Source organism: Urocampus carinirostris, chromosome 2 (assembly GCF_059441175.1).
Source record: "Urocampus carinirostris isolate Australia breed hairy pipefish chromosome 2, RoL_Ucar_1.0, whole genome shotgun sequence".
NCBI classification, from domain to species: Eukaryota; Metazoa; Chordata; class Actinopteri; order Syngnathiformes; family Syngnathidae; genus Urocampus; species Urocampus carinirostris.
Window position 1 is genome coordinate 68885980 of NC_142350.1, and position 23748 is coordinate 68909727.

Below are 23748 nucleotides of genomic sequence, written 5' to 3' on the forward strand. Positions count from 1 at the left end.
CGTTGTTCACGAACGTAAGGGTTTTAATAGCCAGCTTAGTGAAGTGAACGACAGAAGCCGGCTCCCTTTAAGATAGTGATGTTTTGTTGATGAATGTAACAGCTCCATGAACCTGCTCTTAGAAGTGAACAAGGGCAGCCAGCTCAACACTGATCAAAAGCGGGAGTCATTCAAGATAGTGATGTGATGTCGGCGAATGAGATGGCTCTTTGAAGTGAACCAGGAGAGCTCTTTCCCCACCAATCAGGAGCCGGCCCGCTTCAAGATAGTGAAGTGTCATTCACGAACGAAAAAGCTCTATGAGACGGCTCTTTGCAGTGAACGAGGAGAGACAGCTCCCCACCAATCTGAAGCCAGTTCTCTTCAAGAAAATGTTGAGTCATTCGGAAACATACCGGCTCTAAGAGCTGGCTCTTGAAAGGTAATGACTGGAGTTGGCTCCCCACCAATCCGGAGCCGTTTGGGAGCAAAAAAAAAAAACCCTGGCTCTTTTTAATTTTTAAAAGAGCTGGAATGGCCGTCACTATTACATAAGTGTCAAATTTGGAGGGTAAAGTTAGCATGAGCAGGCTCAACGAGCTAACATTAAAAATTGGAATCTTGTTGGGTCAAAAAACAAATGAGCACGAATAAGAATGTAACTCAAAAGAAATCCCAAAAGAGCTTGATGGGGCACAGAGAAACCATGTCAGGAGAAGCACCGAAGGGAGAGTTGTCAAAATTGAGAAGTTCTAGTGTTGTAGGCCACACCCAGAATGTGTGGATGTGTCTGGACCGCCCCTTTAGTATAAGAATGATGTTTAACCACATTGGTTTTGGCATTTGTGAACTGTAAGCAGCCGTTGCCTGTGACTTCTTCTTTCCCAGAATATTCGGTATATGAAACTTTAAAGAAACTGCTCATCGCCTTCAGTCTTTATTTAGATCACAGACAATCTTGCAACCCGGAATCTATCGAACGTGCGGAGGAAGAAAACTTGTTTCTTCTTCAGTTGGATGGGAGAGGTTCATCAACATGGGTAAGGGTGAAGGTTCAGAGATCTGGACCTAGGTTTTGTTGTTGTTGAGGATTCCAGTTTAGTAGGATTTGGTTTAGGAGTTTCGAATTGAGGTTGGTGGATTGTGTCATTTCTGATAGTTCAGGGGATTTGGATTATCATTTAACGTTTTTTAGATTGTTGGGTTTGTAGCTTCTGGGTTTTTGTTCAGGGTTCTGGTTTTGTAGCACTCGGTTTGGGGGTGTTGGATTTAGGTTCATGGATTGCGTTAGTTCGTTAATTTAGGGGATTGGTGGAGTTGGATTATCATTTAAAGTTGTTTTTTTTTTGACCGTTAGGTTTGTGGCTTCTGGGATTTTGCTTCGGTGTTTTGGTTTTTTAGGATTTGGTTTGGGGTTGTCAGGTTTAGGTTCATGGATTGCGATCTTTCGGTTAATTGAGGGGATTGGGACAATTGTTTTAAATTGTTTTTTGGGGCAGTAGAGCCTTTCAGTCAGCGTGGACGCAAAGGGCCACGTTCTTGTGGCGCTCCCAGTAGTGGCAATCGTCAGGGAAACTCCATGCGGCCGCCGACTCCTTGTGGCGGCTCACGGCGTGGACCACAAACCCGGTCAGGTCTTTCTCCAGGACCTCCACCACGGCTGGGGCGTTGCCCTTACGGCCGGCGCCCTCCATCATCCCCAGGACAGCTTCCCTGGGCACAGTCCGGGGCCTAGTGCTGAAGGACACCACCAGGTGGATGTTGTTGACCTGAAGCACCTCGAAACAGTTGTGGCCCACCAGGTGGTGGAAACGCTCTCCGGCCCTCCAGTTGCGGTAGCTGCTCCCAGAGTGGTTGATGAGGCGCACTGACCAGCTCACCCAGTCGTACTTTTTCACCAGGAATTCTAGGAGCTGCCGGGTGCTCTCCTGTAGGTCGTCACTGGGGTTCTCCTGGAGGAGGTGCTGGACGTCCAGTTGGGCCTGCTCGGGGAAGGCATCCACGCAGGCCTGGATGGTAGTCTTCATCCGGAGCTCCACTTCATCCATCTTCAGGCTCCAGTCCTGCAGTTTGTCCTGTTCCTCTTCCTGGTTTTGGGTCAAGGCCGTGTGGCCCATTAGGGCGATGAGGCCCAAGCAAAGAAGCTCCTTCATGCGGACGCAGAAGTCTTCCAGGAGGCGTCGGTTCCTGGAGACGTACCTGACAACACATCGATAGCAGTGGATTTATGATGGCCCCTTGTTCTTATACCAGGGTTGGCCAACCCGGTCCCAGAGGGATGCATGTCCTGCATGTTCTGTCCTGTTTGTTTATCTTTTACTCAGGTGAGGCAAATTGCCGGTTTGTTGACAAGCTGTATGGGAGCATTGATAACAATCCCGGTGAATGACCTCTATTGGGAGCAGAGAAACTACCGAAACATGCAGGACATGTGGCTCTCAAAGACTGGGTTGGGAACCCCTGTCTAATACGGTTCTTTGCAACCTATATTGCCAATCAAACTTGAATCTTTGACCATAGCCATAATGCCCAAATGTATTATTGAAATTGTCTCTTGAAATTTGCAACTCCAACTTTTACTTCGAGTTAGGCTTTTTTTTCTAAACTCTAGTTCTCTATTCCAACCCTTATATCCCCAATTCCAGTTCAGAGTCAAGTTCTAAACACTATCATTCCTAGTCTTTGAGATCCTGATGATTTAAAAAAAATAATCTCATCAGGCTTCTGAGAAACCTAAAGAGGTGCAGGAGGAAAGATTTGAAACCCATAGGACTCTCGAGGACCAGGATCATTTTCAAAGTGCTAACAAGTGAATCTGTCATTCCAGGCTTCTTCCAAACCTGGTCTTTGATTACTCCTGCAGATTTAAGATCCTCCAAGACCAGGGTGGTTTTCAAAAGTGCTATCAGGGGAATCCTGTCGTTCCAGGCTTCCCCAAACCTGGACCTTGAGGTCCTGACTCCTGCAGATTTAAAGGCCCTCATGAAGCACACCTGATTCAATAATCAAGATCTTCATCAGGCTTTTGAGAAGCCTGCTGAGGTGTAATACAGAAGGGAAGATCTAAAACCAACCTGACTCTCAAAGACCAGGATAATTTTTAAATCCCAAGCGTACCTGTCCACCAGGTCCAGAACAGACTCTCCAAAGCTGCTGTCTCCCATCAGAGCGTGGTAGAGCACAAACAGATTCTTCTCGCCGCCGCTCCTGGAAAAATGCTCCAGGAACAATTTTGTCTTGACTTCTCGGTATTGCGGCTTGGACTCCACCACGTCCATGTACTTCCTAAACTGGTTGCGCAGGTTTTCCTCCACGCCAAAGTACTGGGAGTCCAAACGGGCCTTTTTGATCTCGCAGTCGATGTCCTCCAGCTGGCCCGAGAGGAGGTCCAGGCTGTTGCGGACCGTCAGGAACTGCTCTTTGACGTAGAAGACTTCCTTGCTGTGGACGTTGTCCAAGACCAGGCGCAGGACGGGGGCAGCCGCCTCGCAAAGGGGGAAGAGCTCCCCGACGGCGCTGGCCACCACCTCGGCACCGCGTTCCAACATGTCCATCGCCGCCTCGATGGCCTCCTTCTTCTGGGCCAGGACCTTCTCCACCGGGTTACTCATTCTCTACGGAACAGGGCAGTTTTTTAAAACCCTGAGGGAGAATTTTTGCATTCATGCTTACTGGATATATCTTTTTTCAAAAGCTTTATTCTGCTCGCTTATAGTGACAAATTTAGTTTATTTTTTTTACCATTGGATACCTGAACAGGAGATTAATTCAGATGCCAGGGTTGGGTTATCTTTATTATTTCATTCTGCTGTTCATTAATTTGGGCTCTTAGGAGCTGTTTACATCATTCAGCCAATCAGGTTTCCGTTCTTTGATACCCTTCAGAGTGGATCTGCGTCTTGTAACCTTGTAGAAAGGACTCAGGGAAGGACCTGTTGAACTGAATTTTTGGAGGGTTTTTTTTTGTACAGTTTTCTCCTGTTCTCTTTGCAAAGGTAAAATTCATAGATGTCTTATCCCTTTATTTTTGATGTGTTAAACTATAAATTCAACAATTGGTCCTTCGAGCCTGATATTGTAATATCATGAGGGTTTTGTACAATCCTCTCCTGTTCTTCTTGCAAGCTCCAAATTATTTGATGTCTTCTCTCCTTACTCCACTTCTCAATATATTTGAACTTTCGATTAAAAATAACAGCCATCAATGTGGGTGCGACACATTATTTATTCATTTGATGTCGCCACCTGGTGGTTTTAGAAGTAACCAAGTTTACAATATATCCCATTTATAATAGGGAGTATATGCCCAAAACGAGTATTTTTTACACCCATGTGTCAACCCTTCTGTCTTATTTGTAAAAACCCAGAAATCCTTATTTTGTCAATTTTATCATTCTAAGAAAATAACATTTTTGAGAAAAGCTCAAAAGTATTTTAAATGCCGAAATATTAAATATTCAAAATATTTGACAAGAACAGATTGTTTTGTGTCTGAACTTTGAGTTGTGACTCTATTGTAGTACCAACTTGTGCCACAATATTCCAGGAGCAGCAGTGAGCTCACTGGTTGGATATGCAATGACAAGAAAATCTGGGAGGAAGTGTTATTTGATTTTATTTAAATTGTGTTTTACCGTTTGCTAATTTTTGATAAAACAAACTTCTTACTTTAATATAAATTTAAAAAAAAATTATATACATACATATTTCATCATTCTTAGTCAGCCATTGTTGTGACGACGCCAGAGAAGAAAAACAAATGGAAGAAAAAATAAATAAAGAAGCGCATGAATAGAGGCTAAGTCTTGGTCTGTTGTCGTTCCATTTTCCTTTTCCGGCTCTCTGCTTCAATTATTAATGGCAGCTGGCAAACTCGGTAATTGGCAACGCTCAAGTGGAAAAGAAAATCAAAACGTGCTAGACTTGCGCTAAAACATCATTTGTTTTTTCTTTTTATAGTGTTAGTCCTTCTAGAACACAGGTGTCAAACAGGCGGCCCGCGGGCCAGATCAGGCCCGCTAAGGGATTGAATCCGGCCCGCGAGCCAACACTCAGAGAAGCGCAAGAGAAAAACAAGCTGCAGGTTGAAAAAGGTAAACTTGATGTTGCCAAAGCCAGGTGCCTTGAACAAAGACACTGTAATTGTATGTATTTCTCCCCCTCTCTTTCTTTTCCACCCCTTTTCTCCCATTCTCTCTCTGTCTCTTTCACTCTTTGTGTCTCTCTTTTTCTCTTCCTTTGTTGCTCTTTGTCTCTTTCTATCTGTGTCTTTTAACCTCTTTTGCTCTAACTTCCTTTTTTCCTTTTCTCTCTTTTCTCTTTCTCTCTTCATACCCTTCGTGCTTTCTTTTCTCTCCTGTATTTCTCTTTAGATTTCTTTCTTCCTCTCCCTTTCTTTCCCCCCTCTCTCACGACTTTTCGTCTTTTGTTTCTTATGCTCTCTCCCTCTCTCTCTTTTTCTTTCTTTGTCCCACCCTCTCTCCTTTTCCCTCCATCTTTCTCTTATTTTCAATCTCTCTTTTTCTTTCTCTTTAATCTACTAGTCCGGCCCCCGACAGAATGTTTGTTCTATCGTGTGGCCCCAGAGTTAAAATGAGTTTGACACCCCTGTTCTAGAACATCATTTGTTTTTTGTTTGAACAGTACTAGTCTTTTCCGAACACTTCCACGAAAGAAAATCAAGCCAGCGATTCCCATTTGTGGTTTGCAGCAAACCAAAATCATATTTGATATATTTTTTTACAGTGGTATGAAAATGACCGAAGGGGGAGGAATAAGTAACTCGATGTGATCGGGTTTTGTCCAAATCACACGTGTGAAAAGCAAAAAGTGTCTGCTCGAACTAAAAACACCCAAACATTGACAGGTTTCTGTATTTGAATGAGGATAGCGTGCAAACAATGACAGGAAGGGGAGGAATAAGTCACTGAAACCTCTGTCATTGATCTGATCTTGGTCAAAATCACACAGATAAGAAAAACTGTCTGCTTGAAGCAAAAACAAGCAAAACATGTAGAAGATTTTATTGAGGATAGCATATGAATAAGGGCAGAACAGTTCAGTGACTTCTTCTTCACCCATTCTATCACTGTTTGCAAAGGGTTAAGTGACTTATTCCTCCCCCTTGTGTTTCCAAAGAAAAAACAGTGCATGCTAAAACTAAAAGCCCCTAAATAAACATTTATAGCCTTCCATATTTTATGAAAGATAGCGTGCAAAATATCACAATGGGGGAGGAATAAGTCCCATTTATTTGTTTGGCCGTTAATCCCAAAATGTCTCAAAGGACTGCACACATTGCAATGACACCATCCCCTGGATCTGAAACCAACATGCAGGCAAGGGGAAACTCCATCACACTGATGAAAAAAAAATGTTTGAACTAAAAACAGGCAAACATTTTTAAGTTTCCATATATGAATGAAGATGATATGCTCTCAATGACAGACGGTTTCAGTTACTTATTCCTCTCCCTTTTGAATGGAATTGTCTGGATTGTCATTGATATCAACGTTGTGAAATGAAAATAAAGGCAAAAAATTGGTCGCGGTTGCCACGGCGCCCAATTGGCCCAGCCCATAGACAGCAGCTTAAGATCGTTGACGGATCGGCTCCCTGTCAATATTCAAACGCTGACCCGTCAGTTCCCTTTTGTCGGTCCGTTTGCAAATCTTCGTTTTTCCTGTGTTTTTGCTGCTGTTTTGCTCCCACCACGATCTGTCTGATTTTGACTTTTTCCGTTCCCGACACCGCCATCGCTCGCCACGGAAGTCCCACTTCTGCGGCCGGCAAACCTACTCCCCGCGATCAACGATCTCCAGATCTCTTTTCCCCAATAAAACGGTGAGTAACGTTACGCGAGTGGGTCCTGTTTCCTGTTCTGGTCTCTGACATAATTGTTGGCAATGTTTGCAGAGGGCTACTTTATTTATTCCTCCTCCATTTGATATAGTCTCCGTTTTAATTAGAATCACCCAAAATGTTTTGATTTCCATATTTTGCTGGTGATAGCATGCAAGCAATGTCAAATGGGGAGGAATAACTAATGGAACCTCCTCATTTAATAGTGTGCGTTTGTCCAGCACTTTTTCATTTTTCAAAACAAAGATTTTAAAAATCTTTTAGGAGCAAGATACGGTTTTCTGAGGATTTCAACAGAATGACTCGAGATATTTCTAGAAATTGAATCGAGATCTTTTCGATGCAGAACCAGCTCCGAAATACGACTTCATAGAGAATAAGTCTTTTTTTTTTAACTTATCGCGTCGAGATTGGAGCCACTTTGAAGTCAAAAAATAATACAAAATCCAAAAAGAAGACTCAAGGTGGTGATGTCATGCCCACAAAATGGAGGCACGTCCTTGATTTGGGATGACGCATCCGACGCCGAGCAGGCGCTTTCAAAAGAAAAAAGCAATTAGCAAGAATCGCAAAAACATTCCGATTCAAGAAATCAAGAAATGAAATCCAAACTAATAAAAGAGGAAGAAAGTGCTTGATGGATGCGCGCTTTTACGCACGAGTGTCCAGATGACGTCACGCGTAAATTGGTCATCTGAGCCCCCCCCCCCCAAACCCAAATAACAATATTCCTACCTTCTTTTCCTCTTTTTCTTTTGTAGAAAATTCCCGGCGTAGAGTTTGTGGGACGGAATCTTCTCAGGAGGGGCAACGGGCCAGGGAGGGGTCCTAAAGAAAAAAGGAAGGAGGGATGCGCAAAGAGGGAAGGGAGGGAAGGAGGGAGGGGGAGATGGGGAGAGGAAAAAAGGTTAGAGACCGGACAACATCTTGCGGCAGTTTCTCATCCTTCGGAGGAGATGCGTTTGGATTCTTCAGGAGGAACTCCAAGACACGATTATTAAGGTAAGGAGATGCGCTCATCAAGGAATCATCAAGTGGATGTTGCATTTGGGTTTGTCGATTATCTTAAAGGGTCAAGGTCATTTTCCTCCTGATGAAATGATCAAATGTCGTATTTCACTTCCGATAATGAGGCTTCAATTTTCTAAAGATGAGCGAGTGATTGCAGAAATCCCCGCTTGAGCAAAAAAATAAATAAAAAGAAGACGAATGACCCCCCCAGTCCACCCCCCCTATACTGAACCCCGCAGGAAGAATCAATCAGGACGCCAGACGCCAAACTGGGCAGCGACCTTGACATTTTGATGTCTTTTTCATTTGATAAACGATTTTTGGGGAGTGTGCGCGAGCCGGGCTGAGATTGGATTTCGATGACGAGACGCAGAATCATGGCGAGGGTCAAATGTGGATTTTTCCAGATGATTCGATTGCGCTGGCGTCCGCTTATTTTTCTCGTTTAAGAATGCTCTAGGAACTTACTAGATCGTACTTTAAAAAAAAAAAAAGAAAGAAATAATGCTCATGACGATGAATTGAGAAAAGATGGCCTCGATTGATCAACGATCAAGAATGTCGCAACATTTCGAATGAGAATAAAAACGCAGTTTAGACAGCAAAGAGAGCGGAGGAAAGGCAACCGAGAGAGAGAGAGAGAGAGAGAGAGAGAGCGAGAGAGAGAGAGAGAGAGAGAGCGAGAGAGAGAGAGAGAGAAGGTGAGGGAGAGAGAGAGAGCGAGACAGAGAGCAAGAGAGAGAGAAGGAGAGACAGCCAGGGGAAGAGTGGGTGGGAGAAAGAGAGCAAGAGAAAGGGAGAGTGCAAAAGAGAAAGAGAGAGAGAGAGGGAGAGACACCCAGATGGAGAGCGTCAGAGACAGAGAGAGGGAGCGAGGGAGGGAGAGAGAGGAGAGAGGAGGGGGGAGAGAGAGAGAGCAAGCGAAAGAGAGGGAGTGAAAGAGAGAGAAAGAGAGAGCAATAGAGAGAGAGTGAAAGGCAAAGGGAGAGCGTGAGAGAGATAGAGAGGAGCGAGTGGGTGAGAGAGGGATGGAGGGAGAGTGAGACGAAAGAGCGAGTGTGTGAGTGAAAGAGAGAGAGGGCGAGGGAGTGACAGCCAGAGGGAGAAAGAGAGAGGGGGCGAGAGGAAAGAGAGGGGGGGGGGCGAGGGAGAGAGGGAGAGAGAGAGATGGAGGAAGAAAGATAGAGAAATATGAGAGAATAAGTGGAGAGAAATAAACAGAAAGAACAGTGGGTGAAATGGAAAGAATGGAGTGAAGGAGAGTGGACAATAAATGTAAAGAGAGTGTGAGGTCAAGAGAGGAGAGATAAAGAAAAAAAGGCTTGAAATTGAAAGATTGAAACAGTCGGAGCGAGCGAGAGAGAGAGAGAGAGAGAGAGAGAGAGAGAGAGAGAGAGAGAGAGAGAGAGAGAGAGAGAGAGAGAGAGAGAGAGAGAGAGAGAGAGAGAGAGAGAGAGAGAGAGAGAGAGAGAGAGAGAGAGAGAGAGAGAGAGAGAGAGAGAGAGAGAGAGAGAGAGAGAGAGAGAGAGATGCAGAGAGAGGGGGGGGAGAGAGAGAAGGAGGGGTTAGAGAGAATGTAAGAGTGAGAGGAAGAAAGGGAGAGAGAGAGACGGCAAAAAAGAAATCAAGGTAGAGAGGTACGAAAGAGACGGAGGGAGAGCAAAAGTTGAGAGAGGGGAAAAGAGGAAGAGAGAAAGAGAGAAAAATGAGAGCGAGAGTAAAGAATGGAGAGAGCAAGACTAAGGGCTAGTCAGGTAGGGGAGAGAGGGGGTGAAAAGAGGCAAGAGTGAAGGAGAAAGAAAGAGAGAGAATAAGAGAATGAGAGAATGAGAACAGGGAGCTGCGCGTCGCCCCGTCCATACGTGTGCGACATCTGCGAAACAGCCCCGACTGCTGGACGCATGGAGAAACTGCATCGACCTGTGCATAATCCATTCTAGCGCACGGGCGGGCAACTTTTTGGCGGGTGGAAAAATGTGGCCCTGGGGCCCCAGTTTGGAGATCTGTCCATGTGGGACCTTGATGTATAAGTATACTCGCGGAAATTCGCACCTTCTAGATTTTTGGATTTAGAAATTGCTTTGGAAAGACAATGGAAGCAAAGTCTCCGCTTAGAGCGGAAAGAAGAGAGACAGAGAGCGCAAGAGAGAGAGAGAAAGGAGTAGAGAGAACGCATTAGAGCGTAAGAGGGAGAAACGGCCAGAGGAAGAGAGAGAGGAGGGAGAGATAGAGAGAGCAAGAGAAAGAGACGGAGAGCAGGAGAGAGAGAGAAAGAGGAAGAGAGCCTGATGGAGAGCGTGAGAGACAGAGAGAAGGGGGGGGGAGCGAGCGAGGGAGAGAAATATTGTAATATTTCTGGAGTATTTTTGTAGTATTATTGTATTTTTATCGTTGCATGAATTTTAGGGGTATATTTCTGTAGAATTGATGTAGTATTTTAAAAGTATTTACCGAGTACATTTCTGTAGGTATTATAGTACTACTGTAGTCATATTTTGGTGGTATTTCTGTAGTAGCGTTTCCATTGTAGAATTATTGCAGTATATCTGTTTTTCTGTAGTACTTTTGCTGTGATATTTTGGCCATGTATTACCATAGTGGTATTACTACAGTACTCAAGTGGAAGTGCTTATGAAGTACTTCAATAGGGGTATTTTGTATTCTATTCTTGACGATAATAAATGTGCGGTCCTTTTCGACATCTTGTGATGACGGGCTATACAAACGAATGTGACTAGAGTACTGTTTTGGCAGTATTTCAAAAGAATCATTTGATTTCTTTTGAGAATGATCGAAAAATTGCAAAATGATGAGGATATACATCATGGTTAAAAAGTACGAACGGACGTTTTCTCCATTGCGTGTCGACTACCGAACGACTGACACAGAGAGAGCGAGAGAAGGCGAGGGAGGAAAAGTGAGAGAGAAGGTGAAGGAGAGAGAAAGGGAGAGTGAGAGAAAGAGATCGAGCAGGAGAGAGAGAGGCAGAAAGAAAAGGTGAGGGAGAGAGAGAGCAAGAAAGCGATAGACAGTGAGAGCAAGAGAGAGAGAAAGGGATAGAGAGAGTGCAATAGAGCAAGAGACAGCCAGAGGGAGAGCTGGAGAAAGATGGAGGGGGAGAGAGAGAGAAAGCAAGTGAAAGAGAGAGCGCGAAAGCAGGATAGAGAGAGAGAGAGGGGCAGATGGAGAGCGTGAGAGACAGGGAGAGGGGGGAGCGAGAGAGGGCAAGAAAGAGAGGCAGCCAGAGGGAGAGTGTGATAAAGAGGGGGCAGCAAGAGAGAGAGATGAAGGGAGAGAGTAAGAGAAATGGGATGGAAAATACTCGGGACACTGAAAATGAAAGTGCTTAAAACGGTGACTTAAATCATGCTTTTATTCTGAAAATAATACTCTAGAAATACTAAAAAACTAAAGAATAGAGGAACTTTCTGTACCATTTTTCTTTGTGAGCTTATGAAAACAAATCCATCACCTAGATGTCTGCATAAGAAGGGGCCCCTCGGACCCCCAATTCGTAGCTTACCCTCACAACTGAGTGACGTCAGCAGGTGTCACGTGACGAGCCACAACCCACTCCACTCCTCCTCTAGTGTCCAGTAAAAGACGACGAGGCACTTTTTGCAGAAACTGCTTTTAATTTTCAGCAAAAGAGAGCGATACACCCGAAAAGTCGTGCAGATGGATTTGGAGCAATGCCTTACAAGTAACATAAGCGCGTTGAGGCACCGCTGGCTGAAAAAAGGAAGAAAAACAGTGGTCCATGATCCATTATCTCCGATGCCCGGAAGGAATTAAGTGCGCAAATCGAGCGTTACCGCATACGTTCACAAAATTCGAAATCGAGCCCCGCAATATTCTCATATTTAAAAGGAACGCCATCATTTTCTAAGTCGATTTGAGCTCCGGTGAGGAAGATGCCAAACAAACATGGTAGCGACTTCCACCAAGAGAAAGGAAATAGTATTTCTCTACCTGTGATTTTTTTGGGGGGGGGGAGGATAGGTCATGTTTCCTCTTACTCGAAGGAAGTTTTACGGACAACTAGGAGGTACTTACGTCCCGATTGTAGAATTTGACCACTAGGTGGCATTGTAGTGCTTAATGCGAACAAAAACCAGTGCCACAGGGCACAGCGTAGCAGCAGGACAAAAACATGGCGGCAACTTCCATGAAGGGAATGTAAAAAAAACATTTGTATGATAGTTCCTGTATTTTAGCCTAGTATTCGAATCAATTTGTTTTTTTATAAGTATTTACATTTGTACTTTTATAAGGCGGTAGAGGCAATCAAATGAAATCTTCATTTACTTTAAACATTCAAAAATGTTCAGAGCGGGGGTGTCGAACATACGGCCCCGGGCAGGATCGGGCCCGCCAGACATTGCCGAGAAGCGCAAGAGAAAAATGAACCGCGTCGCGCCCAACAACGACCCGTAAAAATAAAAAGCAGAAGACTTAAAAGACAAATTTGCGCTTGAATGCCGTTTTTGTCACTTTCCAGTCGGTAGAAGTTTCCTTAAGTGATTATTTTTCACAAATACAGTTGATTAACATAAAAAGGGATTCGCTCTCTCAAAAAAAAACATTTAATCATCGAATCCTATACCGCTGAATCAATTTCATCGCGGTCCTCCAAAAGATCTCCCAACCGACAATTATGTCATTGATTTTTGGGAGTTTGGCCCCAGTGAGACCGCTTTCTTGATGAAGTGGCCCCCGAGCTAAAATACATTTGAATAAGATCAACAGCGTAACAATGTCTTTTTGGCTCTCTTAGGGACCCGCTTCAGGTTGTCACGGCAACAGGCCCTAACCTGTCGCCAAAAAGAGGAGCCGAAGACACATCTCCGGGTTTGCGATATTTGCGCGTTCTTACGTGACGAGGTTAGCCGTCCGAGCGTATTAAAGGTGCCGGTCCCGGGTCTCGAGGGGCCCGCCTGGACTTCCTCTGATAACAGCTCACATTTTTTGTCGGTATTAACTTGGATGCTTGTGGATACGTAACATTATATTTGTACTTGATCAACAAAATCCGTCAGTCGAGGTGAGTTAGTGTTGGTTTTACCTTAAAGTGCCGTTTGGCCATTTAAAGTCGTTTTTAGTGTTTAGGTGAAGCAGCCACTCGTATTGCAACAACTTGTGCCACGCAATCATAATATATATATACACAACATACATTTAATATAGATCTTTAAGCATAGTCCATTGCTCGTCGCTGAAAGGGGAACAGTGTGTATCATTAGGCCACTAGGTGTCACTGTTTAGTGTCATGCAGGCAAAAGCAAAAATATCTAAACTATGGCGACTCAAAGTGATCAAACCACATTCTTCTTTGTTTTGCCAAGTCTTTTCACAGATTTTTTTTGGGGGGGTTAATGAGGAGGAAAAAGGGAAAAGATAGAGAGGGGGAAAGGAAAACATTTAAAATACAGTAGGGACAAGGGGAAAAGAGAAAAAGAGAAACAATAAAGCCGGAATAAGAAAAAAAAAAATGAAATTTTTTTTCTCTTCAATAAAGAGAAAAAAATAAAAGAAAATGGAAAAAGAAAAGATTTTTGAATTTGGGCTTACAGTACCTGTAGCACATTTCTATAAGAATGTATTATCACTAATTATTGCAATCAACATTGGTATTTTTCCTCCAGTAGGACGCGCTAAATGATACACACTGCCCCTTCAATATAAAGCTTTTTATCCCCCTGTTGTCAAGACAAACTCGAGGGTTTCCTGCCATGATTAGAGTGGTACCTCTACTTACAATGGAGCCATCTTACTAATGTTTAGGCATCCCACTCAAATCTTCCCGGTTACGCCATCAGTTTTCCAGTATCCCGAGTCGGTGAGCCTTATTTCTTGTTTTATTTATACTAGGAGGTCAATTCATAACCATTACTGTACCCCCGGGTGAGTACAGTTGATCTAATAAGGGCTTGGTTGCATCGGATGACCTTGGAACGGATTGATCCCGTTTCGATTCATTTTGATGGGAAAACCGTTTCATGATACAACATGACTCCAAGAACCTATTCAATTCGTAAGAAGAGGTACCACCACGTAGCGTATATAAAAATCATAATAAAGATGCCAATAATTATGACCTCGTGAAATCAGTCGCACCGCCAGAAGTCATCGAGTCGATTCGACGGAGCATCATCGCCGTCGCGCGAAAAAGAGGTTTCTCTCTATTTCACAAAACAGCGATCACTTTTCCGGCAAGGAATCTGCAAATCGTGGAATGTATCGGGAAGGAGAGGAGTTTGAGGAAGATAAAGAAAGTGAGTATTCGAGGAAGCCGGATGAGGGTGGCGGCGGTTTTAGCGGCACAAGGCGATGGCCTGCTGCATCCTCTCTTGGACGCTCTCCATTTTGTCGGCCCACTCCTCGCCCAGGCCGACGTCGTCGTCTCCGATGACGGCGGCGTAACCCATCAAGGCGATCAAACCCACGCAGAACAAATAGGTCAAACGGGTGCACAGGCGCTCCATGGTGCGACGGTCTCCGCCCGAGTGCTTCAGGAACACCTGACCGCAAAGACGTTTTACAATCGGGATTATTTCGGTCATCGTCCGGATAGAAACATTTTCAAAAAACGCACGGTGGTCTCCGAATATACGAAAATAACGTCCCGATAAAAAGATATTACTTGCGTGGCACGAAAAACGGTCATCCTTAAAGGTGACCTGATCTACAGAAACGAGTCACAGTGGGGCGGATCTCAAACGTTGATTTTTGGTATCAACAAGAAGAAGTGAGCTTTAAAAAGATACCGTAGTCGAAGCTTTACGATGAAGCATTAAGAAGATACGGCCGTTCCAATGACGGCCTTTCATCTACCTCTTCCTGACCAAAATCCAGAGAAAATCACATTTCTTTGCTTTTTTGGGTGTGATGTCATTCAAATGTTTTTACAGTTTAAGTGATAAAACTATAAATTGAGACTAACAAAGGCATTTGTAGAGATACAAAAAATGAATTAGACCAGAGCATATATTTATTTCAATGCGCATTAAAAGAACTCTATTATTGTTTTCCAAAATTGGAAATGTTGAACTTTAAATCGTTATTTTTGTTACTTTTCCTAACAATGTGTATTATGAAACCGGGTAAAGTGGTTTGGAATGTCATTTATTTCAAAATAGCGAATAATATAAACGTGAAAGGTCTGCACTTTTCTAGTGTAGTGCTTTTCAAGTCTCAAAGCGCTTTACAATGTGCTTCACACTGTAGCTAAAAATAGAACGTTGCTCCTTGCGACTCATTTCAACAGAGCAGGTCACAAATGTCTTCGGCGGAAAGCAAGCGCCCCCAAAATTTAAGTGTTTCCAAAACTCTCCTTTCCTTATTAGAGGATGAGCTGAAATAGGATATTTTTAAAAATTAAAAAAGGGAATCAAAACAAAAATGTGAACAAGGCAGCGTGGTAAATACTCCAGAGCCTTGAAATAGTTCTGTCCATTTAATTCCTAGCCCTGCTCTGGAGCTAGGGTCCGGCTAAAATTGGGCAAGTAGAAATGAATCCGTAATTTGCATGGGCTTTACTTAAAGGGACAATCTGCAATATTTGACCACTAGGTATTGCTTTATTGCATAGTCCAACCAAAAACGAGTTTAAGAATACAAACGATGGTCAAAGTGACCAAAATGCACAATTTGACCTCCCATATTCTTGCCCAGCTCAGGTTGTTTAGTTACCCTTAGCAGCAATATGGCTGACAATTAGCTCATTATCCTCAATAGGGTCGCGGGGGTGCCGGAGCTATCTGGGGGCAGTGGGCAGGGGACATCCTCAACTACTTGCCAGCCAGTCGCAGGGCACACAGAGACAGACAATCATTCACTCAAATTGGACCGGCCAACTAACCTGACACGTATATTTTTGGAATGTGGGAGAACATGCAAACTCATGGGCAGGCTGCAGTAGCTGGAATTGTGCTAACCTCCCAGCCTCCCCAATTAGCTCATATTAGGAAAAATATATGCCAATGTCAGAGGCAACAAGTATTTTTTATTTTTTAAATGCACTTTTATATCATTGTTTATTTTGGATAATTTTTTTTCAATCGCTACTGTTCTTTTTCACCAATCGTTTTTTTCTGCCACTAGGTGGCGCTAATTAATACCAATGTCCCTTAAAACTTACATATTACGGTGGTGCATCAAACGATCACCACACGGGCCGCAGTTGGGGCTGCATGTTAAGAAACCCCTGCCCTAGACTGTCCACCCACCGAGGTCTCACAAAATTCTACGGGAAACGCCACTTGCTATGATCAAGTGCTCACGGAATCATGCAGAGAAAACAAACTTTTTTTCAAGGAAATTGCAATACCGGTCTGAAAAATCGCAATCTGGGTTTTTTTTCCCTCCAAAACGGTCGCGGGTCGGCGACTGACCTCCAGGATGGGCCTGCTGAAGAGTTTGGGTTTTCCCATCACGCCGTCGTAGAGCGTGTGCAGGTTCTGGTCGCCCAGGTCGTCGGCGTAGCTCCGGGCAAAGTCGTCCTTCTTACGTTCTCGGTGTTCGGGCCTGGCCTCCACCAGCTCCATGAACTTTCTGAACTGGTTCTTGAGGTTCTCCTCCACCGAGGCGTACTGGCTGTCCAGAGTCTCCTTCTGGATGGCCACCAGGGCCTGGCGGTTCTTGCGCGACAGCTCGTCCAGGGCCCGGTTGACGGAGCCGAACTCTCGCTTGAGCGTCCGGATGTCCTCGTCGTCGATGTGGTGCAGGACCACCCTCATGAGCGAGCCCGCCACGCCGAAGATGGGGTTGACCACCGCCGCCGCCGAAGAGATGGTGGCCACGCACTGCAGGACCTTCACCACGCCTTGCTTCAGTTTGGCGTGCTCCTCAACCAGCTCCTCTTCCATACTGATTGCATGGTGGGAAGGGAGAAAGAGGAGGGGGTCAACCTGGGAAGCCCGGACTCTGGATGACATTATACAATGTAACACATTTCCTGGTCTATGAAGCGGACCTTAAAGCCCGAGAGTGGCCGGAAAAGTGCACTTTTTAATCCACTGCACCTGATAAAGTAGTCCCTCGTTTTTTTTTGCAGAGGTTGCACCCCAAAAATGAGTCGCTATTATACATTGAAAGCAAAGAACAAGCCCTATTTAAAGGCTCAAGCATTGGTTTAACCCATAAGAAGTATTCAATTTTAAAAACATTTGAATTTACAATTTTCGTACAGTCAAATTATAGTTTTAAAACGATCCCACTTCTATATTGCACTACGGATTCCAAAATGGGCTAGGAATGATTTCGGGATATGACTTTTTTTACTTCACTTTGTCGCCATCATGTGGACGTTATTAGAAAACAAAAATGTTGCGTCACGTGAATAGATCAAACAAAAGCACTGTATTTATAAACTATTTTCTTTAACAAATAATTTCTCAACTGTCAAATTATAATGGGAAAAATATCTTGCCGCTATAGAACACCACTTATTCCGAAAAGGGGTAGAAATAGTTTCAGGACACTATTCATGTAGTAAATAAGGAATGCTATTACGACTTTGTAGAAAAATAGATTTTTTTTTAAACATTCTGAGCATTATGTTACAATATAATTGTTAATATAATGTTTACAGGGACCCCTCCCAAACCTGTCCTTTTTTCTCTTTTTGATATTTCTTTTCTCTTTTCTCCTCTTTTCTTTTATTTCGTTCTCCCAAGCTTTTGCCTTTTGTGTGTTTTTCATGCAGTTTTTCTTCTACTTTTGTTTTTTTTTCTTCATTTTCTCCATTTTAAGTCATTTCGTGCATAACTTTGCAATTAGTAAGATGTGGATCGAAGAGACAAAACAATCTGAAAAGCCGCTTGAGCGGCATTATTTGGTAAGCGGAGCAGAGAGATCCGCTCCTGGATAAAAAGCCGGATTTACGACCTCTAGAAGACAGACAAGCAGCACGGATGCAAACAAACATCAGCCGAGCGTGACCAAGTAGTTGTCACGGCCACGTAAAATATGTCATTTGCTTACCCGCTCGAGTCTTTTTCTTCTTTCCTGGAGCTCCTGCCGGAACTCAAGCGTCTCGCGTCCTGAAATCAAACACCAACGACATTTGGTTTGATTTTTAACAAAAGTAGCATTTTGTTTTTCTGCACCAGATGAAAGCTCACAATTGGAAATTCTGCTAAAGGGCGTGGTGTGCAGCGTTACCCTGCAAGGCCGCTAGAGGGAAACAAAAGCGCCGCCACAATTTCTCCATTTCAGCACCACAACTGATGGACTGAAAATGCAGGAGTGGACTAATTTAGCCCTTCAAAATAAAAGACCATGAGTGTGAAAATGTCCTTTTATTACTGCAAATGAAGTTTGAAGGTAACAAATATTGCTTTTTTTTTTGTGTACACAGATGACGAGGCACTTCTGGCCCAGTTCAGTCACAGAGACGATGGCGAAGTAAAAAAAATGGCTGAAGAAGGTGAGCCAGACACAATAAAAAGAATACTAAAGGTATCTCAAAACAAATAAAGCAGAGAATAATTCAAAGAAATATCCTATTTAAATCAGATTGGTCTCTTTCAACAGGATTTTAATGTGATTTTTTCCGTGCACCTTAAAGCGAGTGTGTGTGTGTGTGTGATTTTCAACCACTAAATGTCAAACGAGAACGAGTGCTAATAATCACACGAAAGAATACTAACCAGAGACTTAAAATGACCAAAATGCATCACTTTTAATATTTTTTGCACGGTCTTTCGTGAGGGTTTTGTTTTTTTGGGGTACCTGAAATAGCGAGATGGCGGACAATCAACCCTCTAGGTGAGCCTCATGTAATGTAAAATAAATCAAAAGTTCCGACCTACCAGCATTAAAAGAACGTAATTTTGTGATAATTCATTTAGTTTTGCTTCGAATTCCTATTAATATTGTTTTTTTTACCACTTGAAGGCGCAAAATAATACACACTAGACCTTTGATATTTACCCTTACTTAGCTCTTCTGTTGTGCTTTAATTCGATATTTTTACAGTCGAAGCGAACAGATATATAAAGATATCTATATTGGGAAAAATGTTGACATTAAGGTAGGATTTCCGTTTAGGGTCGTTTCAAGCATGTTGATGACAGTGGGGCAGCGGAAACTCAGATGAGATTTGAAAAATGAAGATGAAGGTAATTTGAGACTAAGAAAGGACAGGAGTGAGAGATAAATGCCGCTTTAACACTAAGATGGAATTGTTCCTCTTGAATCAAACGACTGAAATCAACATTCAAGATTTAATGAGCTCCGTTGTCATTTTTTACAATAAAGCTCGTGATTGTTCAATCACCCAAAAAATAAATGCTACTTTTCTACCGAGATGAAGATTAGGATCCGAGCATATGCAGCTAAATTGATTGCTAAACACAACATAAATGACCATATTTGGATTTTAAATGGAGGAAATGTTTTAAAGCATTTTTTCACTTTATTGTCAACGAGGAAGCGAGTAGCATTCCTCATGACGTCACCCGTCAGCCACCATCTTTAAGGAAGCCATAACATTGAAGGATGCTGGCAGGTGCATCTGTGTGTCATGTACCATTTCAAATTTTGTATTTTTCTGCTAAACACATCAATGAAGATATTTAGAGTTAAAACAGAGGTCATGTTTTGAAATGCTGTCTTTTGTCTCTTTTGTCAACAAGGAAGCAAGTAGCATCTTCATGACGTCACCTGTCAGCAGCCATCTTGAACGCCCTTTAAGGACCGCAAAGCAACGAGCTAAGACATTTTTTTAAAGTCTTATCCATTATCTACACTTTAATTCCCACCTCTCCCCCTACATGAGTGTTAATGAGAATTTTTGACCATTAATAAATAATAAACAGCGAGTGTCTACTTTGTTATTTGGAGCCAAAGGAGCGCACACAATTGGGAGCTAATAAGCTTCCAAAAAACGACAACAAAACAACAATGAAAGGTCTTCCGGACATTTATGAAGTCAGTGGGCGATTCTAAGCGGACAAACATCCGCTGTGGACGAAATAGAAGCTTGGAAGTGGCTTCATGTTTCCTTCCTGCCTCGCTTTGGCTCCCCCTAGGCGCGCCTCCATGTTGGCTTCTTGGCGCAGCCTGGCCCGCCTTGGCCCGCTTCATAAGCGACAACTAGAGCCCAAAACGTCTCTCTGTCGGTGTTAATCACCGTTAGACTTTGTCCTCTTGGGCCCCCGGAACATTTAGTCTACATTGGGCCATGGCCTGGCTGGTTTTGGCTTACCTTTTAGGGTCTACTTGGCACTTTGGAGGACGGTCCGACTGCCGGCCCAACCTCGATTCCACTCACTCCGTCTTCTTCCCAGAAAGCCCTGCAACATGGACACGTCCATGTACGTCACCGTGTAGGGGTGAAAATTATTTTTAAGAGCAAAATGTAAAACTCTATAGACGCAAACTGATGCGTAAAATACTCCTCTGAAACCAAATTGGTGTATTTGTTCATTTACCATTGAAATATCTACAGTAAATACTCAAAATAAAAAAATGACACCTTCCCAATTAGCAGTGATCCCCCCGCTTTGTTTGGAACATATTCCAGTCCGTGCCGCATTCAAAAAAGTCGGAATCAATCTCAGTGTGTGCGCCTGCGCGCAACGGAACTCCAACAAGAAAACTTTGGAACGCTTCTTCGCCCCCTGCGGCTTCTTCTACTCACTAACAAACACTCCATTCAGGTTCTTTTTTCAATCTAACAAACAATTTGACCTTTTAAAAGTGTTTTACAAAAAAAAAACAAGCCAGAAAAAGTCCTTAAAGTAAGCAGAAAACATGACAGGGAAGAAACGTCTCCAAAAGGGTAACAGGTGCGCCTTGCTGAAAAGGCGCTTTTTTTCCACTGCCTCCAAGTCAGAATACAAAATAATAACCCAGTAAATGGTAGAAAAGAACCCAACAACATTCATTTCCACTTTTTTAACACAAAAAAGGAGAGTTCTGGCATGAAAGTAATGAAAACCGAGTCCAAATGCCGCACAGTCCCATAGAGAAAGCGCACCAAGGAAACGCGCACTCCATCGATGCTTTTTCAAACCATAACATTCAAATAAAAGCAGGGAAAAGTATTCGTTCAGCTTGTGAAGCGTTTAAACTGCTCAACAAGTGATAAATGCGACACAGTTGAGCCTTTTAACGCCTCCGGTCTCGCAGCCGGGCTGCGCGCGCATCACGTGCATGCATGCAGCTGCTTCTTTTGTTCTTTGTTGGAATCAAAAAGCCTCCGAGGAATAAATCTCGCGATCATTAAGCGCATCGAGCTTGAGAAAAAAAGAAGCATTCATCCGTTGCTCCTTTGCATGCAAACGAGATGTTCATCTGAAGGTGAAACGGATGCTCACCTATTGTATATAAGGCGCAAAGGACGACGTCGTGGTACCCGCTATCATAAAAAAAGACGTCATAGGATCAGAAAAATCTACGAATAAAAATCGTCTTGAGCGTTGGTTTTTGGGTTTTCCGAGAATTGAGTATCAAGAAGACACCGTGGGGTTGCCACACTGCGACTGCGCAGTACGCGACGATTTCAGATAGAATGAAAAATGAAGGCGCGCCTGTTTCGTTGAGCAGCTGTCGAGTAGATCCGGTTGCAGGTCCTCCAACTGCTCCACAAAAACCAGAAGAAGAACTCCACTAGAAAATCTGTCTTTATTTTATATTTCTTTCCGTGAATGCCCTTGTGTCTGAACGCATGCGAAGGATGTCATTTGATCTGCCAATAAAAAAAACAAACAAAAAAAAAAAACGTAAAAATATGTGTTTTGTGTGGTTCCAATATTTAAACAAAAAGAAAAGCATTTTAAGGGTGGGTGGAATATTGAAAGCATCAAAAGTGAGAAAGTGAATGGATCGAGACTGTCTTCCATGGACAGACTGAGGAGATCATTTCTTCCTCATGCCATGAGGGTCTTTAACTCCACCCGGGGGAGTAAAAGCCCACATGAAAGCCCACCTCACATTTGCATATTACCCTATTTTATTACAGTGTGTATTTTCCGTAGGACTATTCAAATACTCTATATCAACACGTTATATTGGGTATTTTTGGATTCTATATCTTTATTTTACTATTTTATTTTTCAACACAAGGGTACTGCTGGAAGTGTGAATGAATAAAGTATCTATCTATCCATCTATGTATCTATCTATACATCTATACATCCATCTATCTAGACATCTATCTATCTAGACATCTATCTATCTAGACATCTCTCTATCTAGACATCTATCTATCTATCTTCCCATTTTAACTAGTACAACAATGATGTTATTAATGGATTGTAGGATTATACATACGTCATAATTTTGAGACTGGATCCAGTGTTAAATATACACTGAGCGCAGAGTTGAATTCATTTTATCCGGAATAAGGATTTTATTTTACACTTCACCGCGCTAAGGATTTTACTGTATGTCAAATTTTACTCTATGTGAAAAGTCACATCCTTGGTGTTGGTAAAATTTAACTGTCAGGACCCAGAACGGAAACAGGACCCACTCGCGTAACGTTTCTCACAAGTTTTATTAGAAGAAAGGGAAAGGGTTGCTCCCACAATCCGGGGGTTGCTGGACGCGGGAAGCAGGTCGCTCTGAACGCGGAAGTGGGACTTCCGTGGCGGGCGATGGCAGTGTCGGGAACGGAAAAAACGGGTCAGTAGCCGGGATAAAAGAGCAAAAACGTGGTCGGGATTGGAAACAAGTCGAAAGCCAGGAGAGGAGAGTAGACGTGGTCGAGATCAAAAACAGATCGTTATTCGGGACGGGAGAACAGACGTGGTCGAGATCAAAACAGATCATAGCGGGGGACAAACAAAAGCGAAAAACATGACAGGCGAAAAAGGACTTGCGGTGTATAAACAGAGATTCGCAGACGGACCGACAAAAGGGGACTGACAGGACCGAGTTTAAATACTGACAGGGAGCCAATCTGTCAACAAGCTGCAGCTGGTGCCCACGGGCAGGGCCAATTGGGCGCCATGGCAACCGTGACATTGACACTAATGAATCAACAATTTGTGCAATGTTAAGCCTATTTAACACTATTTGTTTAAATACTCCAGTGTTGATTTTAACGTATTCTTATCAGTGTTAAATGAGTTCAAACGTATGACCAGAAAATAAAAAATATAAATGCGTTTATTGTGAGTAAACTGGTTTCAATAACGTGAAAAAAACACTGGCGAGGAAATAAATATGACGTTTTTCAAGGTTCAGTAGTTATTCAATAATCCTGAAACTTCCAAGCAACTATGATAATATCTGTATCAATCAATCAATCTGTCCTACCCTGAATTTATTTGGATCATTCAGTACCATTATTCCCAGTATTTACCCATTGCCCTCACCTGTGCCTGCTCGTTTAGCTCCAGCTGCTGCTCGTTTTATGATCGGTTCCCCTCCTATTTAAACTGTCATTACTCTCATTCACTCCTGGTCGGTCCGTCAGCGAACCTCAGCGTATGCAAGGCAAGCACTATTTGACTCTGGCTCCCTTCTGTCCTGTCCTTACCTGTATCCTGCTCGCCTGCCCCTGGCTTCCTGAATCGTCTCCGGCTCCCTGAATTTTTCCTTCCTTCGACCACGCTCCGATCTCCCGCCCCAGCTAATCGACCCGTTTTTGCCCACCGATTTCGCTCCGATCTCCCGGCTGCTCGACTCGTTTCCGCCCTCCGACCACGCTCCGATCTCCTGGGCTTCCCGTTTCTCCTGCCCGGCGGTCACCGAATCGCCGGCGTTTGTTTTCCCGCGCCTGACTTCTCCGCTTCTGCAATAAACGTTATGCGTTTGGGTCTACCGTCTGTTCTGGATTTGACAAGTATCGCCCACTCCGAACGTTTGATGGCGTGATATAGTGTAAGAAACACTCGGGAATGGGGCAGAAAATATGTGATGGCAATTTTTAAAAATAAACAT

The 23748-nt window shown here is 43.4% G+C and overlaps 2 protein-coding genes and 1 long non-coding RNA gene across 6 annotated transcripts; 1 reads left to right on the top strand and 2 right to left on the bottom strand.

Annotated features, from left to right (window-relative positions):
- Window positions 1-900: 900 nt before the first annotated feature.
- On the bottom strand, window positions 901-8451 carry LOC148373123 (protein rapunzel-like). Of its 3 annotated transcripts, XM_088327629.1 has the most exons (4): window positions 8320-8451; window positions 7576-7668; window positions 3097-3593; window positions 901-2178 (listed from the first exon to the last, which is right to left on the bottom strand). In XM_088327629.1, exons 3-4 carry the CDS (start codon window positions 3588-3590, stop codon window positions 1488-1490), a joined length of 1185 nt encoding a protein of 394 aa, XP_088183755.1. In that variant the 5' UTR covers window positions 3591-3593; window positions 7576-7668; window positions 8320-8451; the 3' UTR covers window positions 901-1487. The 3 variants fall into 3 exon arrangements, with proteins under 3 accessions (XP_088183755.1, XP_088183754.1, XP_088183753.1); XM_088327628.1 differs by lacking the exon at window positions 8320-8451 and having other exon boundaries at window positions 7576-7893; XM_088327627.1 differs by lacking the exons at window positions 7576-7668; window positions 8320-8451 and adding an exon at window positions 4683-4940.
- LOC148373124 (uncharacterized) lies at window positions 7346-19676 on the top strand. The gene is made up of 3 exons (XR_015849589.1): window positions 7346-7842; window positions 18212-18280; window positions 19491-19676. It is a non-coding gene; the product is annotated as an uncharacterized LOC148373124 (long non-coding RNA).
- rpz (rapunzel) lies at window positions 11464-20254 on the bottom strand. Of its 2 annotated transcripts, XM_088327631.1 has the most exons (5): window positions 20063-20142; window positions 17976-18115; window positions 17836-17894; window positions 16245-16719; window positions 11464-14372 (listed from the first exon to the last, which is right to left on the bottom strand). In XM_088327631.1, the coding sequence occupies exons 4-5, from the start codon at window positions 16716-16718 to the stop codon at window positions 14166-14168; spliced, it is 681 nt and encodes a 226-aa protein (XP_088183757.1). In that variant the 5' UTR covers window position 16719; window positions 17836-17894; window positions 17976-18115; window positions 20063-20142; the 3' UTR covers window positions 11464-14165. The 2 variants fall into 2 exon arrangements, with proteins under 2 accessions (XP_088183757.1, XP_088183756.1); XM_088327630.1 differs by lacking the exon at window positions 17976-18115 and having other exon boundaries at window positions 20063-20254.
- Window positions 20255-23748: the final 3494 nt, after the last annotated feature.